The sequence below is a fragment of the Tenrec ecaudatus genome, chromosome 14, assembly GCF_050624435.1.
Source record: "Tenrec ecaudatus isolate mTenEca1 chromosome 14, mTenEca1.hap1, whole genome shotgun sequence".
NCBI lineage: Eukaryota > Metazoa > Chordata > Mammalia > Afrosoricida > Tenrecidae > Tenrec > Tenrec ecaudatus.
In genome coordinates this window covers 110,655,017-110,678,036 of record NC_134543.1, presented here as the reverse complement: position 1 = coordinate 110,678,036, position 23,020 = coordinate 110,655,017, and the positions used below count along the sequence as shown (strand labels likewise).

Here is a 23,020-nt window from a genome sequence, read left to right as displayed (position 1 = left end):
TAAAAGCTTATGAGCAGCTAGTGGAAAATCCAGCTATTAGTCTCTCCGTATCTAGAGCAATAAATAAATAAACCAAGAAAGCAATTAATCCAAAAGACTAGTGGACAACTCACACCGCAGCCTCCACCACCCTGAGACCGGAAGGACTAGGTGGTACCCTGGTTCCCGTTACCTACACTTCTGATCAGGACAACTGTAGAAGGCCAGAGTAAATCACTGCCTCCCAGTCAATTCTAACTCCTGCCCCCTAGAGGGTAAGATAAGAACTGCCTCTGTGGGTTTCCGAGACTGTAACTATTTACAGGAGTGGCTAGCCTTCTCTTACTCCCAAGAAGCAGCTGGTTGTTTCAAACTGCTGACCTTGTGGTGAGCACCCCAGCTCAAAACCACTATGCCACCAGGGCTCCTCAGGGGGAAAATGGGTAGAACAAAATTCAAAAATATAAAAAGTATCAGACTTACTTGTCTTATAGACTGGTAGCATGCTCAAGGCTATGGTTTTCAGAGACCCCTCAAGCCTGGAAGTGAAAGGACCCCCAGGGATCACCTTTCAACCAATAGGTACAGCTCTGAAGCGCATAACAACACCTCTGAGGGATGCACTCTTTAGATCATCAACCCATATAAGGCCAGACAGGCAGTATTTGCCCCAAAACAAAGCTGAGCAAGCAGGAAGGGACAAGAAAGGTGTAGGATACAAAAAGACTTCCCCAGCTTTGTCTCCCCCAAAGATATGCCAAACATTAGAGGCTGTTTGCCAGCACATGGTGGGAGGTCAGAGGCTTAGAGATATTCTCCCTGAAGGCATCAGCCATCAGTCTGGTCCACTGTAGGTGGGGCTCACTCCCTACTGATAAGGATAGTTTTCCATGGAGAGCCAGAGAACAGGTCAAACCTGCTCAGTGACATCCAAAATTAGGCTGTCATCCTTAATCTTGTCAAATGTATACCTTTAATCCCTCCTCTTCCTAAAGTGTGTGTACCACTAGATTATCCACCTCCCGTTGCTGTGTAACCTATAGTATACCTCCTTCCTGTGAAGTATGTCTTTACATGTAATTAGGGGGCGTGCATGTCCCCAAAAGATACATAAACCTTGGTTAGCAATAAAGAGCTCTCGCTCCCCCCTCATCGCTCCCCTGTCCCCTCTCCCTTTGTCCTCCTTCCCCTCCCTCCCTCTTCTGCCCTGTACCACCAAGAAGAGCTGAGGTGAGCATGCTATCATGCAATGTGTCCGACTCCGTTATTTCAATCTCTCTTTGATCTCTCTTATTGTCTATGACTTTACTATAATCTTTACTCGTTATCGCCGTACCATGGCGCCTACCGGGCCTGTGATGATATGTTAAGGGTTGGCTCCCCTGGCGGAAAGGAAGGTGAGTGGACATGGAGAAGATGGGCAGAAAGTGGGAAGAATGCTGCTCCACTGAGGGTACTGCAACCAATGTCGCAAAACAAATTGTGCATGAGGTGATGAATGGAAACGGAATTTGAACTGTAAGCTTTCGTGAAGCTACAAGGAAAAAGTTTAGGGAGCGGGTAGAGAGGAGGAGGAGGAAGAAGATGAAGGGCAACGATGAGTTCAGAGAGATTAAATAATGTTCTCAAAGAACACTCAAGGTCCTGGGAGAATGAGTGACCATCCTGTGTTACAGACTTGGAACTAACATAATCTTTTAATTCCACCCTCTGGGTCTCTATGTTTAGGCAAAGTGCCTTCCTATCTCATGATTCTTTGTACTTCTGCTCCAATGAAAATTTAAAAATTATATTCATTAATCCCAAATTCTAAACAGTCTCCAATAATACTTCTAAAGCATCTAGTATAGCAGTAACCAAGAAATATTTCATTTGTAAAAGACTTCTTTCTTTGGTCATTCATTTTAGATATATCTGGAAAAAATATTATTTTATATGCTTGTATTATTCACTGTCTATTCACTTCACTAAAAGTTTCTACAAATATTTTTCTGGTTACAGCATTTTCATCTCGAATATGATCCCTGTATCTTACATTTAAAATCCTCAAATACTTAAAAGTAATTGACTTAGAAAAAAATCACAATATACTTGCTAAAAAGCTTCCCAACTCTGAAAAAGTATTAATATTTATAAGTGCTCAATGTTCTTGTGAGAAGATGAGCAGCTAATATATCCAGAGAAAGAAATATTCATAGGAGAAAACTTTTTAATGATATCTCTAAAAACCTAATCCTGCAATTCCAATTTAAGAATTGGGAAATATTTTTTTAAATACTTTTACTGGGGCTCCTACATCTCTTACCATAATCCATACATTCCTCCAGTGTGTCAAGCACATGTGCACATATGCCGCCATCATCATTTTCAAAGCATTCTCTTCTCACTTGAGCTCCTGATATCAGCTCCCCATTTGTTCCCCCTCCAACTCTCCCTCGTGAGCCCTTGATAAGTTATAGATTATTTTTTCCATATCTTACATCGTGTTCCGTCGCCCCTCACCCACTTTTCCATTATTCGTCCCTCTGGGAGGGGGTTCTAGATTGATCTTTGTGATCGGTTCCCCCTTTCTGAAATTTAGGAGTTTTCAAAGATTAAGAAAACTAAACACAATCAATTTCAGAGGGTGTAGATTTTTGCAAATGAGGTCAGTGCACTTAATTTTAAAGCTGGAAATAAGTTCGCGGCTTTGAAGGTTTCCAAATGATTTCCTCCCGTGCACCCAAATCCGTCCTTTGTGTTAATTTCATTCCCAGTCCCCACCCTCGTTTGTTGTTGTTGAACAGTTCTCTTTCTCCCCCCCCCCCCCGCCTTTTTTTTTTTTAGTTTGTTCATTAATTTTAATCAAAACTAAGGGCACACTAACAAAAGGTTAAAAGTGTGATCAATGCAGGTGTTCCGTTGTCTCAGCGCCACCATCTAGTGGGCACTGAAATTACACAGAGGATTTATCAAACAGATGCAGGTTTCCGTTTAGTGAGCAAAATGGGTTTGAGAAGGGCGCAGGTAGTTTACTGAGAATGAACATGTCAATGAACAATACCAGGAGAATTGTGTCACATGATTATACTTGTAAGTACCTGAACAACAGTGTCCAATATCCCTCAAGCTTGGACATCATTTCCCAGCGAGAGTTTTGGGCTTTTTCTAAAGAGCAATTATTTTCATTTCACTAATAACTGAATCTTGAAAAATCTGTTAGAAGATTCAGGTATCATTTAAGCATGAGTCTAATAATTATTGTATAACTTCTAAAAATTACTATCTTAAAAATTGCTCCACCTCCTGCATTACAGAATCTTAATGCTTGAAGAGAACTTGATGATTTAATTGTCTAAAATTACTCCCTCATTTACTAATGAGGAAACTGAGACCCAGCAACTTCCCTCAATTATGTAAATAGAGAGTAGCAGAACAGAAATAAGACCCAGGTTTGGTTTTTTTGGTCCAACACACGCATGGAAAAAATAAATGCATTCTCCTGGGGAAGATACTGTTTTCTGTGGAGCAAACCATTCACTTTATGTTTTTCTTTCATTTACTCAGGTATGGCAGTGATAGAAGAAATAAAAATAGCTGCTTCACAGACAGTGACGGGGAGGAACATTTACTTATTTAGTCCAGTGCAATACACCATGCCAGACATTGTAGAGACACCCATCAGGAAGTAACACAATTATCTCTTGCTTCAAGGAAAAGTGTTTTAAAGGGCAAAAGTTTTAAGAACATGAAAATCCTTACAACAGGGTCAATACAAAAAAAATTGTTATAAGGAGAGAAGAAATTCAAGTTATCACGGATACCTTTGCCAAACATCAGTGTTGATTTAAAAAAATCCTGCAAAAACCACACTCATTGCCACAGAGTCAATGCCAACCTATAACAAACCTACAGGACAGGATAGCACCGGCCTTACAACCATCGTTCAATTAGAACAACCACAATTGTACAATTGCTGCCGCCATCATTTTCGAAACAAGTTCTTTCTGAGACTGTAACTCTTTACTGGAGTAGAAAGCTCGGAACGGGTGGTGTTGAAGCTGGAAAAGCAAACAACATATTGCATTGGGCAAACTTGCTCCACGGGACCTTTTAAAGGGTTAGAAGGCAGAGATGCTACTGTGGTCACTAAGGTTCCCCTGAAGACTAGAGAAGCATTCATTCATTCAGAGTGTGATGCTGTCAAGGAACATTGGCTACACCATAAACTGACAAAAGAATGAACAGGTCTCTCTTGGCGGAAGTACTGCCAGGTTACACCTTAGAAGAAAAAGGTGAAGACTTAATCTCCCTTACATTGGATGTGTCATCAAAAGAGGCCACTCTCTGGAAAATGAAGACAGCCTTTGATAAAACGGAGTGCAGAAGGAAAAGAAATACTGTTTCCCTGAAAGTAAGGCATCCCCCCGAAAATAAGACCTCCCCAAAAATAAGGCCCCCCAAAGCTACCGTAACTCTGGGCAGTAATGGCGGACGACACAGCACAGCTCACTGTTGGCTGCAGTCCGGCCAGAGCAGACAGGAAGTGCAAGGTCTCTTTTAATAAAACAATAAACATGTAGTGTATTCTTCTTCATGGAAAAATAAGACATCCCCTGAAAATAAGACCTAGTGCATTTGGGGAGCAAAAATCAATGTAAGACACTGTCTTATTTTCGGGGAAACAGGGTAGGTGTACTGACACGGTAGCTCAAACACAGCAACGAATGTGAGGATGCTGCACTTACTGTGAGTTGGAGCCAACTCGTCAGCGCCTATCAATAGTTGCCAACTTGCCTGCACCTCTCTCATCCCTAACAGATTTCTATGACTTTCAAGGTTAAAAACCCTCCCCGTTATTCCACTGTCAGTCCTTCTCCCAAGCCTCAGAAGGGCTGAAAGAGCCTGAGCGCCCAAGTGAGCCTCTGAGTAGTTTTGTGTGCTTACGGAGTGGAGGAGGAGCGGGCAGCATGGGCAGGTTATAAAAGTGAAATCCACCATCTCCCTTGGATACAAAATGATAACGTGCGTAAACGATCCGACAGTTAGGCTCCAGGGACTCTCGGGGAGGCAGGCCTCCCGTCAAGGAAGCTGAGAGTCATGACTGCACTTTACAGAGATGCGTGGCCTAGTGTTTGGATCGCGGTTAGGTCCTTTACAAGTTTCCGTATGCTAAGCAGACATGTAGCTGCATTATTCATGATTGGAAGGGGCCTGTGTTACTGCATGCGTGCTGCTAAGACGATATTCCTGCTTGCAACATTGCAACACAACTTAGTCGCAACCTCACTTTCCTAGACCTCCTACAGGGGAGCAAGTCAAAAATGACAGACCACGGAGCCCCGGGGGCCACTGAATAGTGCAGGTGGCTTATTCCTGAGAAATCTTAAAATTCGTCAGTCTCTCCGTCTAAGGAATTTATTTCAAAATGGATTAAACCAGGGTGACACGGTATTTTCAACTCAAGGAAAATTAAACTTGAATGCACATTCACGTAGGATGATGTCATCCTATGCGTTTACCAGGCTGTGACTAGAGTGACTTTTACTTCCGAATTAAAAGACTTCATGGGAAAGAAGTCAAATAACAAATTGAGGATTGTGGGAAGCATATGGGGGAGCTGCAAATGGTGGGTGATGATATTACACTGCCTTTTAATCCCGTCAATTAATTGTTAGTAAACATATACAGAGAGTAAATGTATAGCCAAGACCCCCCAAAAATGCAAGAGATCAATTAATATATGGAAAGGAAGTGTACACTGTTTTATGATCAGAGAAATGTCCAATAAAGCACATATTAGACTGGAAAAGATCAAAAGGATTGATAGAGAGTTGTTGAGAGTGTAGGGAAACAGACACTCATGCAGCACTGCTGAGCAGTAGCAGATAAAGCCTTTCTAAGTAGTAATCTGACGATACATTCCAAAGGTAAGAGGGAATATTTTTACTGCACTATTTCCCATGCCCTAGACTGTATGCTAAGGAAAGACATTTAAATGGGTGAAAATAATTATGCACGGATATTCAAAGTATTTTCATAATAGTGAAAAATTATAAACAAGCTAAATTTTTCTTTTGCGGGTTTAGTTAAATAATTAAGAGTATGTCTGGAAAAAAAATTTTAAGAAGGGTATATCTGTATTTCAAAAAAAAGTTATGCAACAGAAAATTAGGACAACCTACTGTAGGGCCCACAAAGACTACCACATATAATAAAGGAAGCACACACGGTGGAAGACAAAAATAGACGACTTGAACCTACTGAAATAAAACAACCTATGCACATCAAAAGGCTTCATCAATTTGAGGGTGCTCAATGAAGGGTAGCCCAGGATAACCATTTATTTACTACTTTAATGTTCTCCTTGACTTCTTATGACCTATATTAGTCTACTCGGCAGGGTTCTGCTGCTGTGAATGAGTGTTAATGAAAGTTTTACTCTATCATCAACCTCTATTTTTTGCATCACCAGTGTCCAATCCCTTAAGTACTGAATCTGTGTTGTTGTTGTTAGGTACCAGTGAGTTGATTCCAAACCATCGCGACCCTAGGCCCAATGGGACAAAACAACCCCCAGGCCAGGGTGTCCTCGCAGTTGTTCCTGTGCCTGAGTCCATTGTGGCAGCCACAGTCCATGCCTCTCACCCAGGGCCTTCCTTTCCTTCAATGCCCCTCCCTTTTGCCAAGCAGGATTCCCTTCTCCCAGGACTGATCCCTCCTGACAATATGTCCAATCTGACACTATGACTATGCACTAGTCAACAATATATGTACTGCAATCTGAAAAGTTGACCTATAGGTGTATGATTTCCTCTTCACAACAGTGTTTTAAACTCTATACCATTAGCTAAATTAATGGCACTATCAATAAAGTTGCCTTATGCTCCAGGGGGATGGGCACGGGAAGAAAGGGGGGAAATTGGGAGCCGATAGCATTGGGACTGTATAACCCCATTCGATGAGATCAAACAACAGACTTGCATGTGAATGGATATATCGGATATGGAAAAAACAACTATTATAGGGGAAAAAAGAGGGTTCCTGGGGGAGGGAGGGAATATAGGGGAGCTGATGTCAAGGAGTTCAAGGTAAAAGAAAATGTTTTGAAACTTATTGTGGTAGCAATTATACAATACTGCTTGATGTGATTGAACTACGGAATGTTACAATATCTATAAGAGCTCCCAATAAAATTATTTTTAATGAACCATAGATATAAACAATAGATATATGTTTTGGGGTTCAAACTTAATTCTAGCCCTAATCTAAGAACAATAAATTCTTATGACGTGGCCTTACTCCTGAAGAGATCACTGAAGCTACAGGTTCAAAAGCCAAGTGTGGGGAGGAAGCCAGATGGTGCCTGGCCCTCAGAAAGAATAGCACCTGGGGTCTTCAGGCCTGTCGTAAAACAAGCAGCCATCTAAGGGAAGCACCAACTCATCCCGCCGGGAAAGAGCACACCAGACTTTCCACAAGGCTATGGATGTCAGGGAAAGTGCAAAATCCCTTTGCAGGTCCCCGCGTGGATTAGCCTCTGGTGAAGGTCTTTTGATCATAGTCTGGGAATATGAACAGCCTTGCTATAAGACAGAGAACATTATAAAGTCAATTACAGCAAATGTAGTGAGGTGAAGATGTATCACCTTTGATTTTATCTCCAGCTGACCCATTTTAAAGTTGTTTCAGGTTTTAATAGATTCTGCAGTCATTTTGATTGACGTTTCTCTGGGGTTTTTTTATATTTGTCATTGTTGCTGTTTTTGTTGTTGTTATTGTTTGCTTCCAATTTGTGTTTTGTGTGATTTCATGTCTATGAAATTCAAGGTAGGTAAATGTATGGAGACAGGAACTAGATTCATAATTACTGAGGGGGAGGTTAGGGGCAATGGGGAGCTAACAACAACGAGTGGGAGAAAGAAGAAGCTGTTCTGAAATTGACAGTGGTGATGATCACATAGCTCTTCTTCATATGATGGGACCATTAAACTGTATTGTATGTGCATTATGTCCATGAAATATTCATGTTTTTTAAATAGCCAGTGTGAAACTCAATGATATACGTGACCTTGGGAACAAATGAAATGCTATAATAGGGACAGAATAAATTATAAAGTGCCATCTAAAGGACATTGTGCTCAGTAATGTAGAGGGTCATCGAAAAAGAAGTCCTAATGAGATGGACTAACACAGACAGCAGCAGCACAAATGGGCTCAAAGAGAACAATTGTGCCGGAGGCCCAGCCCAGGCAGTGTTCCATTTGGTTGTACAGAGTGTCTCTGTGAGACTGAACCCGCTCAAGGACACCCAACAACTACAACACAACAGAAAAACAAGGCACATGTTTAAAGAACCCAGTAAATGCGTATGTGCTACTGTAAAATTAGGCTCAGTTTAGATGTTTCGGCGGCAAAGAAAAGCCTGGAAGTGGGTAGGAGTGGAATCTAGCTAGTGCTCTGTGTATACCACAAAAGGGAGGATGAGTAAATATTACATTGACTATGACATTTCTGAAAGGATTCATAAAACAACCTCCAACAACTGTTCAAGGTTCCCGGGCTGAAATAAATTGTACTTTTATTGGCATATGACATACAGAGACAAGTGTGCAAGCATAAAAAATAGCCACAACAATCAAGCCAATTGACTCATAGGAAATTCTATAGAGCAGAGAAATACAGCTCAATAAAGTCACAAAGGAATATCTAAGTACCCACCATTAAGAATTACAGTGCTGGTGAGGAATACTGAAAGAGCCAAGGAGTGCTAAAACAACAAACAAATCTGTCTTGCAAACAGTTCAGCCAGACTGCTCCTTAGGGACAAGGATAGTGAGACTTCATCTCGGGTACTTCGGCAGTTTTTCAATGGAGCCCCCATTCCTGGAGAAGGGCATCGTGCTTGGTAAGACAGAGCAGCGGTTCTCAACCTGTGGGTGCAACACCTTTGGGGGTCGCATAACCCTTTCACGGGGGTCGCCTAAGACCATCGGGAGACACGTAAATATTTCACAATATATAATTACATACTGTTTTGTGATTAATCACTATGCTTCAATGATGTTCAATTTGTAGCAATGAAAATTGAACATCCTGCGTATCAGGTATTTATATTATAATTCATAACAGTAGCAAAATTACAGTGATGAAGTAGCAACAAAAATGCTCTTATGGCTAGGGGGTCACCAAAACATGAGACACTGTATCCAAGGGTCGCGGTTGCAACAATGGGCTCAAAGATAAGAAAAATTGTGAGGATGGTGGAAGAAGCTGAGCAGCGGTCTGTTCTGTGGCACACAGGGTGGCTATGCGTCCGAACCAACTCGACTGCCCCAAACCCTTGAGGTCAAGAAATGGGGCACTGTCGGCACTCTAAAAGGTCCCTCCACGTCCCCATTCAGTCCTGTCCCTTCCTTTTTCCCTACACAGTGACCACCTTCAGTCACTACACTGAACTCGATATTTCTAGTCTCCTAAAACGGTTCTAAACATGGGTGTAAATAGCCTCATTTTAAGCATCCTCATTCAGCTATGATCAACTGTTTCCTTTCATGTATCAAAAGGACCATGTTTTACTCTGTTAATGCAATTAAATTACACTAATTGGTTTTCAAATGTTAAAACAATTCTGAATTATTGGAAAATGGGGGGGGGGTGGGCGGAGGGAGGGCAAAACTTGGCCATGATGTGTTATCCTATTATATTGCTGGATTCAATCCACTAATATTTTTTTCCAAATTTTTTGGATCTAGAGACTGACCTAGAACTTTATTTTATTTTAATATTCTTTTGAGGTATAATATCAAGGTGTTATATTCAGTTTAGCACCAAGGTTATGCTGGCTCCACAAAAGCAGGTGTGGAGTATTCTCTCTTCATAGTCTATGGATGAATCTTTCAGTTACTTTTGATTGACATTTCTAATGAACCCAAAATCTGTCAAACTGCTGCAAAATATATTCAATTACCATTATTTACTATGCCCATGGAAATTTTAAATTCATTTCCAAATATTAAGAGGTGTGCGAGGATCATAAGACGTTAGGTTTGGACATCATCTCCGTGTGTTCCTTAGGTCTGTGAGGCAGACTACATTATACTATAGATAATAGCATTAGGGAATTAAAATAGCATGTATTTTAGGTCACATAGATCTGAGGTGGAATCCAAGCAACTTCAATCAGAAACTATTTACCTTTGGGCACTGTGGCAGTTATATAATTTCATGTCAACTTGAAGATATATAAAAGTATAGGAGTGGAGTCTAGCCTTTCAATCAGGTCGGTACCTCCTTGGGGACGTGGCCTCCTCGTGAGGATTTCTGGGAACTTCCTCTCTCTCTCTGCTTTACCTTCCTGTTGAAGAGCCACACTCAGGGAGCGGGAGGAGCCACCTAGAGACCCGAAACTTCTAACACTTGGGAACTTTCCTGACTACCAATGTTTTCCTCCCTTACCTATCTTCTTGCTAAGCTCTTTGCCTAACCTTGCCCCAGGCCCCCTAGCTACAGGAGAGATCAGAGAACTGGATGTAGCCAGACAATTCAACGGACTCTTGGCCACTGTGAAGGTAACAGAGCAGGTCATCTCACTCACCTCCTGCAGAAGCCCAGGACTGTAGGCTACCATCAGTTACTGAACACACTGATCACCAAGACGGACGAGATCCAGAGCCTTCCATTGTCCTGGGAGTCGAGCAATCGTGGGCCTGGGGGTCAGCAGAGGCTACCTCTCGACCAAAATGCCTACCATCTCGATGAAAAGTAAATATATACAAATAGAAGACAAACATGTCTGGCTTTAGTAGAGAGATTACTTATCCCTATTATTTTTTCGTTATTACTTTTGCTACATTCAATAAGTGTAGGAGCTAAGGGGGTTGCACATATTTGGTGTACTTAATACCCCCTGCATTGTTCCAGTTAATTCCTTAAATATTGGAAAAATGCAACTTATTCCTGAGTGCCAGTCAACGTTTGGAGGCCTGAAAACACAGTGACCTAATAATGATCAGGATCTAAAGATCCCAACAGAGTTCCCAACTCACCCTCTAAGTCTGTGGGCGCGTGTTTGCAGCGATAGCGGTTACAATTGAAACCACTTGGAAACAGTGACCCATGCCCCTCCAATCTACGGTTCCCTGATTAGTGCTGTTTGCCTTGGCTTACGTTAAAAGTAAACATGTATTTAGCCTCTGGGGGGAAATGGAAAGAAATCAGAAATGACCCTACGCAACGTCTGAAAAGCAAGCCTTCTAACCTGCAATCAAACAGCTTAGCCACAGCGTCGCGGGCATACAAACTAGTCAAATTCATTAAATAAAGGATTCGGAGTCCGTGCCTCCTCGTTTACTAAGAAGATAAATGCCACCCCACATAACTCAGAGGAACATCATTCTTTTCTGCCGTTCTTTTTTATTGATAAAACCCTGCGAATGGTTATGTATTAACATATTGCATATAAACAAGGTCAGCTTAAAATTTCAACTAGATTTCCGTGCAGGGCGTCCAGCGCCCCCTGGCTGCTGTTCCGGTAAATGCATGGCTCGATCCATGCTCCACCCTCAGCTCAGAGATTCTCTTCAAAGATTACATTTACCATCCTCTTAAGGCCAGCTACTGTAGCTCATTAACAGTCGAGATCTGCCTGGAATGTCTTCAACTACTCTTTTCCTTAACCATTACATGGATGGGGTTTTTGTTATTCTAAGCAAACTGAAACAGTGTCCTTGTAAGGCTTCTACACGTAATAATTAGTGACAGTGCAAATTGGTTTCTGATTTTCCTTATACCACGTAGTAAAATGCTATTCAAACATACAAATCATGGCTTAAACTCTTGTACAACTGTGAGGTCCCTTTTATTTGATAATGCACACTGTCTTTACTTTTTACACACAAGGTCTCCTTTTGAAGGCCAAGAAGTATTGGATTTACATGCAGCTGTATGCAAAGAACGAATACTGCCTTAAACTTTCTCAAGGAAATGGCCCTTATAAGCTTAGGAAAGTGAGAACGTGGACACGTTTGGCACCGGATTCTGAACATTCCACTTACTACGCTTCTCAACCTCAAAGCTCTCACGCACGGTATAGATTTTAAGAGTATCAGCCCGTGTCTACACAGCTAATTTGATCCTGAAATTCAGTTCACTCAATCTGTTCGGGGACTTACCGACTAGAAATCATCCCTGTAGTGAAGTCAAATTGTAAAGGAATTTCATGAGGCTGCATAAGAATTGCTAAGGCTCAGCTGACACAGATAAGTCTGGCTCAGGGAGCTGTTGTAATACATTCAAAGTTACTCTCTGCCGCAAATGCCCTTGGACCCCCTCCCAGGACTTGGTGTCAAGACCATCTTCCCTTCCTTGAAAATCTCCTGGTATCTACGACAGTGTGGCCCTCTAAGCTGAAAGAACTCCATCAGTGCAATTTACACGTCACGAGTCTCTGCTCTCCGACCTACTAAGGTTCTCTTCTCAACGTAGAGTAAAATCCAAACAAGGCTCTACATAGCATGGCCCCTGACCACCGCTCTCAGCTCACCTCCGTCACTGCGCCTCACTCACTGCACCCTGCCAGTGCTGGACCGCCTCCGTCTTCCTACTTCTGCACTTGCTGCTCCCTGTGCCCAGCACGTCCTGGATAGCCACGCAGCCACCTCATTCGGATCTCTAATCAAATACTCCCGCATTTTCTAAAAGAGCAGCTTCCCCTTACTACAGTCTATTTGTCTTCAAAGGTCTCACTCTGGTGTATTAGGTATTATTTGCATAACTCCTTGTCCTCTATCTCCCCACGGCCATCACCAGAGTATCCGTGCCATAAAAGCAGGGACTTTGTCAATGCTGTCCAGTTGTGTCCCTACGTGCCTGGCAGTAATTATTTGTTGAACAAATAAATGCCACTGAAACACTGCTTCCACGACTTAAAATAGGAAACTTCTACTGCAGCTGAGCCCAGTTTCTCAAGGAAACACTCTGTCCCAAAGTCAGTACTATTCCAAGCTTCCCAATAGTAAACAGGTTTCCTGCTGCCTCCGTATGAGCTTCCCAGGTTCCTCCCACCCAAATCCATTGCCATCGAAGTTGCAATGTGCAAGGGGCGGTTTTAGGCCCAATTATACTCCATGCCATTCTGAGCCACACACGTTGTTCTTACAAAGATAATCTGCAGGATGCTTCCCTGCCCCACTACTCCATACTGGTCATTCGACTTTCATCAACCAAGGTAAAAGGGGTTTCTCCTCCTTAGACTATTCCTGTACAGTTCCCCCAAGTCCTCGAACGTGAGTCATCGGAGCATCACTAATTCAATACACTATCTCATGAATTCAAAGTCGAGACCTCCACAAAGCAGGTAGGGGGGCTGGGGGGGGGGGCAGTTCGTGGGTAGAAGCCAGTCTTATACACCTTTCCACCCCAGACTTAACTGTTAAAGATGCCATCTGTTTCCCAGGTTAAATGCTGCACTGTTAACTGTGAGGTCCCTAGTTCCAACACTCGAGCTGTTCCTCAGAGAATGGTCTCCTAAAGATGGACAGCCTAAAACCCCGGAGGGAAGTTCTCCTCTGTCGTACATGGTTGCGGTGAGTCAGAACCTGTTCCAGGGCAGTGAGGTTGGTTTTTCTTTTGGTCCATTTTCCAAACCCCATGCAGTGTGTACCTACAGGAAAATACTTTTTACTCTTGAATCTTGCTTTGTAGGTTACTTCAGATTACCAAATATCGGGGCAAAACAATATCTCCTCCTGAGTCATGCATATCCTACGGACAACCAGATGGATTCTGGGCCCCCATGGAACTCCAGCCCCAGGCCAAGAACAATTAGTTTTAATAGCATAGCCCTGCTCACTACTCTTACCTGCATGAAATGACCACTGAAGATAAGGGTGCTACAGCAAAGTGTGGTGAAGAGAGGAGATGGTGCCCGGCTATCGATCGGAATTGTGCCTAGGGTCTTAAAGACTTGTATTCAAACAAGCAGCCATCTAAGTGAAGAATCAACTAAATCCACATGGAAGAAGCCCACTAGCTTGTGTGATCCAAAGATGACAATAATAAAATTAAATATGGTGATGAGAAAAGTATCAGAGCTAAAATCGTGAAGCATTTGTGAAAGGCTGTGGAGAACAGTGGGAGGCTCAAAAACAATCTGCAGAGGATCTAGTCCGATTACACCTCTGGCAGATCCCCCTCTAGCCACAGGCAAAGGTGTGGAACAGCCTGACTATTCAACATAGATCACTGTAATCCTGGTTATGCTGGATCACACTTGATACTGGGTCAGTTGACCTCCCTCTAGACCCAACGGGAATTTGTTCTAGGTGCAGGGATTTCTTGCTTGTTAAATGACAAAAACTTCTTCCCTGAATCTTTAAATATTGATGGTGGTCTTTTTTTTTCTTACTCATTGTTTGTATTTTTATTTTTATATTACTATTGTCTTTATCCTTGCCACTTCATTTCGTTTTTGTTCTAGATTGTTTGTCGGGGTTCTCGGTTTGTGAAGCACAGAAGGACTGGATGCATAGAGATAAGAACTGATCCAGGGTTTCTAGGGGAGGAAAGGGGAGGGGAGACAGGGAGGGTGAGGGAATTCCCAGAGTGAGCAATGAAGGTGGGAGAGGGGAGGGAGCACTAGAACTGAGGATGATTACACAACTCATTTTCAAGGAGATTTAATCATAGAGGAAAACAAAAGGGTTCTGAGATTGATTGTGGTGATGATGGTATCATTCTTCTTGATATGATTGAACTCTTCAATTAGGCAATATGTGGATTAAGTGCCAATAAAACTGTTTAAAAAACCTTATCTCCTGACTACTCTCTCCTAGCCTCTATTGCTTTCATATAATAAGGTGCCCTGGTGATACAGTGGGTTAAGCATTGGCATGCTAACTGCGAGGTCAGCAGTTCTAACCCACCAGCTGATTCACAGACAGATGAGGCTATCTGCTTCCATAAAGATTTATAGTCTTAGAAACTGTATAGAGTAGGTATACTCAGTTCTATAGGGTCACAGTGAGTCATTACCGACTCTATGAAAGTGAGTCTTTTTTCCAGTTATGTTCAATGAGGCATCTAGCTGTGTATACCCACCCCTTTCAGACCTCCTGAACAAAGTGAGTCCAAAGGTTTGGTTAAATCCATATTCAGTGTGTTAATTATTAAAACTTGTTCATTTTTCAGTCAAAAGATATAAAAATTATTCATTTCTTTTCTGCTACAATTATTTTTTCCTATAAGCACTGTCTCATTTCCTCCTTTGCTTCGTGTTATTTGAATATCTACATAAGCATTCCCATACCCATACAGTTCTATACATTCACCCAATTCATTTTTTCATGTGGCCAAATGTCATATGTATCGATCCTTTTTTTTCCTCCTTCCCTCCGCCTCCCTCTTCTGGTTCTAATCTGTTCTGCTGGTGTTCTCGGCTGTCAGATGGATTTCCCTCCACTGTGTCCCGGGCCATGTCTTGATGCCCAGGTTGGTCACAGCCTTTGTTGCTTTACGCTTGAGGCTTTTTTGGTGGATTCCATGCTTGAGGATGGAGAGGAGGTGGATTGGTTCAGGGTTTGCATGTTTGAGATTGCCCTTATTCTATTCTCATATTCTCCTGGCTCCTATGGACGGTCATCCAAGCCTAAAACCTATTCATAATGTGATGACATTGCTGGTGCCTGACAGCTTCCATCTGGCTTTTGGAGACACTGGTTTTCATTCTTGTATTGGGTCTCCTCTCTTTTCTCTTGCCTTTTCCCAACCAGCTTCAAGCGTCTGTTCTCCAACATGTGTTGAGATGCCCAGGGGATATGCTTGCTTTGGCTTCGGTCTTTTCTCATTTATCCTACTGAATACCCAATAAGCCCTTTCAATCTGAGAAGTCACATTTCCAGTTAAGAAAAAATTTTCTTTTTAATGATTTTCAAGTCATTGTTTTCTCTGTTGCTTCTTTCCACTTGGATGTTGGCTCACTGGAATTGATCCATAATGTTCACACCATTCTTTTATTGTCTGTCTCCTTTCTTCCTATTTTATCTATGAGTCAGCATCAACTTGGTAGCAATGAGTGTGAGATCTTTCCATCTCTTTTTTCCACCTACTTTAACAATGGATTCTTCCAGTCCTTGTACTGAATTTGTTTCAACTATCAGATTTTAATATCCAAAACCACTCACCTTTTATCTATTCCATTGTTTTTAAAACTAGCCATCTTTGTTTTTGAAGGTTTTCTCTTGTCTGAAAACATTCAGGTTTCTGTGGTGCATTCTTCTGCTCCCAGCATTAGCTCTGCTTCTTCTGTGCTCCTTTGTTTCTGTTTTTTAGACTTGCTTGATCTCTGTTCCAGTGTACCCTTCCTTTCAAAGCCTGCTTATTCTTTGATGTCTTATCATATTTAAGAGTCACTAACATGCTGATAAGAAACTTGGCAAATGAACTTTTAATGAAGTCAGGGAATAGCTGAACAATTTGGGGGAGAGTGGGTCACCACACGTGAGAATCAGTAGGTGTTTCTTGTGGATGGCCCCATTCCTCTCTCAAGGACCGTCCCATATCTCTGGAGTAGAGAGGCTACTATGGGCTAGCACTGGCCAGGAGAGTGGAAGTTCACTGTTTAGGTGCAGAATGTCCTGGAGTATTTCTCAATTCCATTCTGCCTCTTGCAGTGTCTATGTGTCCCCTAAGTCCAGAAGATCCCTGATCATTTTTCCAGAGGCTCCTGCAAAGCTGGAAGGAAATGATTCCCTGACTGACAAGGAAGCGTGGGATTCTGAGGGCTTGGTTTGCTCCTCAGAAAGACTGACAAATAAATCACTGCCCACCATATCATCTTGCCTTCTGTGATACATACCAAGTGCTTCTAATTCCTGAGCCGGCCTCACTCACCAGCCATGGAATGAGTCAGCTCACTTCCCAGCTGCATTGCCCTCCCAAGGCACTTAGCTCTGACCTTTCTCTCTCTGCTAAGTCATGCACTATTCTGCCATCCACTTTCCATCCTTGTATCTTGTGGTTTGTAGTTATTTATGTCTCCTTGATTCAACAAAGATGGAGATTCTACTTTCTTTTCTTGTTTTTCCTTTTGCTCAGGGATGATCCTTAAAAGGGATGGTTGGAAGAGGGGCAGTGAAACAAAGACTAAATATGTCCTTGGGGTCGCTCTCTGTCTCTCTCTCTCTCTCTCTCTCTCTCTCTCTCTCTCTAGTAAACCACAACATACTCTTCTACTGGTCACATTAATTCGCCATTCTTGGCTGCCAGACTTTTGGGATGCCTGGCCATCTTGTTTTGCTCATTTCAGACATGCTGCTTCTAGTTTATTAATGAATTAACAAGTTCTAGAGCTGCTTATCACAGGCCGTTCACAGAAATTGTGATTAAAATGAGGTACACTTAGAGAGGGAGCTAGTAACCCACATTCTCAAAGGACTTAGTTTTGTCAAATGGGCTGGTTATTTTTTTTGCTAACCCACTGCCCCTCCACTCTCACACTCCTCTCTATCTTTAGAGCCTGTTCTTTATGGACAGTTCCCTTCACTCCCCTCCCCACCCTTCTCACCCCATTTGCCTCCCTCTTTCCCTGCCAGGAGGCTTTGCTGGTGAGCCAGCACTACAATCACAGTTCCTGAAGTCCCATGACTTTTTCTTCACGGTTCCTGTTGGGTTCCCTGGGCCCTGCACACACTTCTGTAAGCAGTTTCTTCATGAAAACATCTTCAAGCTCTATTCTATGTGCCATGGGCCATGGGTTTCTTACCGTGCCACTGAATGACGTATCCAGAATATTTTAAATTAGCTCATCCCTACAGTCCTTGTGTTCTTAATGCTAACGTTTTTACATACACAGCTGGTTTGTCTTCTAAGAATCTGAGCACATGGGCGTGTCCGTTAGGCACAGAGTCTTTCTCAGTACAGCAAGGACTCTCCAGGAAAGGACACTCAGTCCTAGGAAATACCAGCATCGTCATCACAGGTAGAGTTTCAGGGAAAGCCAGGGTCACCTCGGAGCTCTAGGCATTAGACCGTTGGGATTTTTTACTTTGGAAACGGCACCGGCCTCCAGAATTCATTTTTATGGTTCACATGTTCCTTCTCATTTTAATTTTTCCCCCTTAGATAGCCACCCTACCAAAAAGCCAGGGAAATGCAAAAAATAAGATTGAGCATTCCTCCCACTAAAAAAACTAAATCCATTGACGTCACACTCTCTATATCATCTCTTTTCCATGCACAGCCAGACTTGGTTTGATTCGTGTTCTCCCCTTCCTTGCTAACGCAGGCTCTTGAACCCGCCCCTATCTTGAGCTGTCCCTACCAAAGTTGTGTCTACCTTGTTTGTTGCTAAACTCGATGGATGCATCTCCCGCCTTGTCTTGCTAACTTATCAGCACCCTTTGATGCCGGTGAAAGTCCCTTCAGAAAGCCTTCTCGTCCTTGTCTCTGTTGTTCTCTCCACGTTCTGGTTTTCCGATTCCCAAGGACTGCTCAGTCTCTCCAATGGACAGCTCCCTCTCTGCCCTGGTCTCCAGTGTTCATGTTTGATAGAGCCCCGGCTTAATCTTCCTTATCTTGCTACCTACACTCCACTTCCAGATATTTTGTGTTTGGGGGTTATTTATGTCACCTCAACCACCACTGATATACTAATGAGTCACATACCAACTATCTCAAGTCAGATATCCCTCCTGACCTTCAGAGGCATTTTTTCCCTATAACTCAATACAAGGTAACTTTAGTAGACTACCCCCAAATTCCTCACATTCAACATTTCCCCTTCCCCTCAGACCTGTTTTCTCCATCTACATCCCTCAGTTTCAGAATCACACCAAGCCACATCTGGGCATAAGACGTGATTCTCGGCTGGCCCCTCCACCCAGAGCGAATCATTGGTTCAATCCGAGAGGTACCTTGAGTTTATTGTACATTTCTGTTCAGCCTGTCACGTTCCTAGTCCACATCGTCTCCATATTGCCAATATCGTTACCCTCAAACCCAGAATTGATAAGACGGCCAGAGTGATCCTTCTAAAATGTAGACAGACTCATGTCACTTTCTTCTAAAACCCTGCAACTCCCCTACTGCTATCAGGCTGAAGTCTGAATTGCTCAGCATAGCTCACTGGCTCCTTTGTTCTTTGGTGATGCACATGTAACAAATCATTTGACATGTCAACGTCCTTCAGGGTACCATCAAGTGGCACTAGCTATGTTTATCATGTTGTTCAAGCATTGCCTTCATCCATTTCCAAATGTCTCCTCACCTATAGCAGAAGGTTGGTATCTCCTAAGCAGTGAGTCTTCTCATCCACCCAGCTGCCCTGAAAACCTCTTGGATACAATGGTTTCTATCTATATACTCCCTATCCTAGACACCTCACATTGAGAGAATCACACAATATTTTTCTCTATGTAACTGACTTATTTCACTGAGTATACTGCTTTCACAGTCTAATCATGTTATAATATACTAGGACATTATTGATCTTTAGTGCCAAGTAATAAAAATATCCCTTGGAGGACTGACACATGCCTTATGCAAGCGATGGTATTTTCAGTTGATTCACATGCATGCGAAAGCTGGACAATTAATAAGAGAAAATGGAAAAGAATTGATGATTATCAATTATGCTGTTGACCAAAAATAATGAATATACTGTGACGGACTGCTGGAAGAACAAACATATCTGTCTTAGGGGAAGTTCAATCATAATGTACTTTGGGCATGTTACATACAATCATGTGTACTTTGGACATGTTACCAAGGAGGGACCAGTCCCTAGAGAAGGATGGACTGATACAGTGGCTGCAAAAACGGGCTCCCACAGGGTCCAGATTATGAGCAAGGTGCCGGAGCAGGCAGTCCTTCATTCTGTCAACCACGGGAGCACTGTCCATCAGAGCCCACTCAATGGCGCCTACGGAATTGTACTCACTGCAGTTTCTTTTTCCATCTAGCTATTTCCCCATGGGGTTTATTTTTCCTGACACGTGTTTATCAAGTCTAATCAATGGTATCATTCTGCTATTGCTGTTTGACTAGCCCCTATGACTCTGAATTCTTGGTGTCTCAACTTGGATGCCCTAGGCTCTCACAATCTGAGCTCCTCTGCTCCCAGAGCATACAACTTACCCATTTACAGTTACCCGTCTACATGGGTCGCGATGAGTCCGAATCACGCAGTGCCAGGAGGGTTCCTGTGAGTCAGAACTGACTCACTGGCAGCTGGTGGTTATAAACCGGAAGCGACTTGATGGCAAAGGGTTTGGCTTTAGTTTTGTCCAGATGACAACGAGGGGGAAAAATGTGAATTTCCTGCTTTCCCCTTCCTGTATCCTTTTCCTTCAACACATAACATTTTGAAACTGAATATTTAAACAGGCGTCAATGAAAGTAAGCATGTGCCTTATTTTCTCCTAATCTACCCACAGCCGAGCCTGTGTTTATCAACACGGTAGTACATGCCTAAAAGGAAAAAAAGAGCTAATGACAGCATCTTATTAAAAAAAATTTTTTTAACTCCAAAGCATTAATGAACGCTGAGCAGACCTGCTCTGAACCACAAAGTCAGACATTTATGTGAACTTACAGAGGCTTTCTGACCTCCTGCAAGATTTATGTCTGTTTTAAATAAGCTTTTCCTCTCTCTAATGAAGTTTGTTTGTTTTTTATGTTTACCTAAGTGACTTTGCTGCTAGCATAAACAGAAATGCTACTCTGTCCCTTTATTGCTTGGTCTTCTTCCCCACAAGTGTCAAATATTTCATTTAAGGTTTTGCGTGAAAATAGCAGACCCCAACTAGGAGGCCTAGCATTCCTTGCTCTAAATTTAACTTGTTAATGAGGTGATGGGGAAATATATGCATGGATTTAAGCTCCGCGCTTCACACAAGAGTGTTTCCATACACTCGCTCACAGATGTGCTCCAGGGTTGGAAAGCTCCGGCTACCACACAGTGGTGTCCTCAGAAGGAGATCTTGAGAAATGACAATGCATGGAAGTCAAAGCTTTTCCAACAAAAGCATTGTGACTTCAAGGGGTGGCTGCCCATGACTTTGAAACAAAGAGGTTTGTTGAAAGAGACGTGCACCATTCAGCGTTAGCTACCTTCGATAGGCTCATGCCCAACGCGGTGAGTGTCACCAAGCCAGCACAGCAGACTAGGGCACTGGAGCTGGAGAGGCCAGAATTGGGGGGGATGTTCCCGTCCACCAGGCAATTCATTCCAGTCAGGTTGCTAAGACCAAAGTGTTCCTAGGAATAGAGGAGAAACAGGACTGGTAAATGTAGGGTCAGAGCAGGAAGTAATGGAAATGTGCTCCCATTCCTCACCGGGCTGAAGTCTATCCGTGAACTTCATTGACAGCTTATGAAAACAATTTAGGCAACTGAAGTGAGTTGAGGCCAGACAGGACATTTCAACTAATGGCTCAACTGAGATTGCTTTTTCACTTTGTTAAAAAAAATAAATAAAAATAATTTTTAAAACCCAAAAACACCTACTGATCCATTTTCTGGACGCATCTTGAATGTTCTGTCTTGAACATCAGTCACTGTGAATGGATGTAGGGAAAAAAAAACCCATCAATTATAGCTCCAGGTGTGCGAGATCAGGACAAGAAACACACACTTATCAGAGAGGCTAGTCTCTGTGACTGTAAACGCCTTAACCCACGCAGGAGCTTGCTTTCATGGAGGGTCTTTCTTCCGAAAGTTCTCTAAGAAAAAATGCTCTCCGCTCTGTTGTACTGATGGGCACACCTGGGTGCAAAGACAGTAAGAGGCTTTCCTGAGATCACACTTCAAATAGATAGGAAGCCGGAAGTAGGGCTCAGGTCTCTGACTGAGAACATCACTGCAGATAGAAACCCGGGCCAGTGCAGCCCCATTGTGACTTCATGTGCGTCAGCTGAAAGGGAAAATCGGGTTCTTAGTAGCATTCCTAGACACAATTTAGCCAAAAGGTCATTTTCATGTGACTCAAATGCAAAATCAGTCTCAGGGAGGAATGCAGAACCCAACAAAGCAGGGAAACCACGTCTACAAATAGGAAAGCCCACCAAAAAGATGAGCAGGCTCCCCGGATGCCTCTCAGGGACTAACACATTTAGGATGCCGTCACATAATCACCTTGGTGCTAAAGGATTACAAATAAATCCAGAGTCCTAAGACTCAACACCAAAGTATGAAATGCTATTACATTAACTGATTATGCATTTCAACATATATATTATTCTAGAGGGGGAAAAAATTCAGTAAACTAGTTGGAACAACAAAAGGAACAATAAAAGTCTGAAAATGTAAGGCTCTACTGTTTCTTCATTATACATTTACGTTTGGTTCTTTTCCTCTAGCTGGCAAAACTCATGCAGCACAAAGGAAGCAGTTCGGTTGACGTGTCTCTTCTTTAACTTCAAGTCATCGAAGATGTACTTTTCCAGAAATGCATGTTATAAGCTGACGCACTCCTGCTGCCAATGCCCTTTCATGAAGAACTTCAGACAGCTTGCTTTAAAAATAGGAAAAGAGAATCCTTGGAGAATGCTGCATATTTAACCGTAAGCTGATCCGCACGGTGTCCTGAAGATGAATCATCCTTACAAATGTACCACGCAATGTTTAAATTAAAATACACAACAGATTCAAAAACACAAATGGATTTTGCCAAATCCTGTAATAGCGCTATCCAAAAAGGATAGCATGTTCATTTAGTATAAACAGATTAACTTCTGGAACTTTCTACTATTCCAAGCAGACTAACATTTAATTTTTTTCTGCCAAAGGTTCATTGTACAAACCTACATTGATATGTAAGTTGTCAAACTAAAAAGGAAGGTTTTTAAGACCTAAAATATTCAAAAACAACCCAAAGCAACATACATTATTTAGGTCACTTTGCCCATGTGCTACAAAAAGACACATTGCTATAAAGAAAATCAAATTGGCCTACAAATGGGCTTCAGGTCTCTACTCCCCACTCCCTACCTCAATCACTATGGTAAAATTTTTTGTTCTGATGATGGCTGATATCTGGTCCCTTCAACACCTCGTGATCTCACTG

At 42.4% G+C, this 23,020-nt stretch overlaps 1 protein-coding gene across 3 annotated transcripts in view; it reads right to left on the bottom strand.

Annotated features, from left to right (window-relative positions):
* GALK2 (galactokinase 2) overlaps positions 1–23,020 on the bottom strand; it is a 175,626-nt gene that overhangs the window by 102,655 nt on the left and 49,951 nt on the right. For all 3 annotated transcript variants that reach the window (XM_075531291.1, XM_075531289.1, XM_075531290.1), the window contains exon 5: positions 21,067–21,213. In XM_075531291.1, coding sequence (XP_075387406.1) covers positions 21,067–21,213 — 147 coding nt within the window. The remainder of the gene's footprint in view (positions 1–21,066; positions 21,214–23,020) is intronic.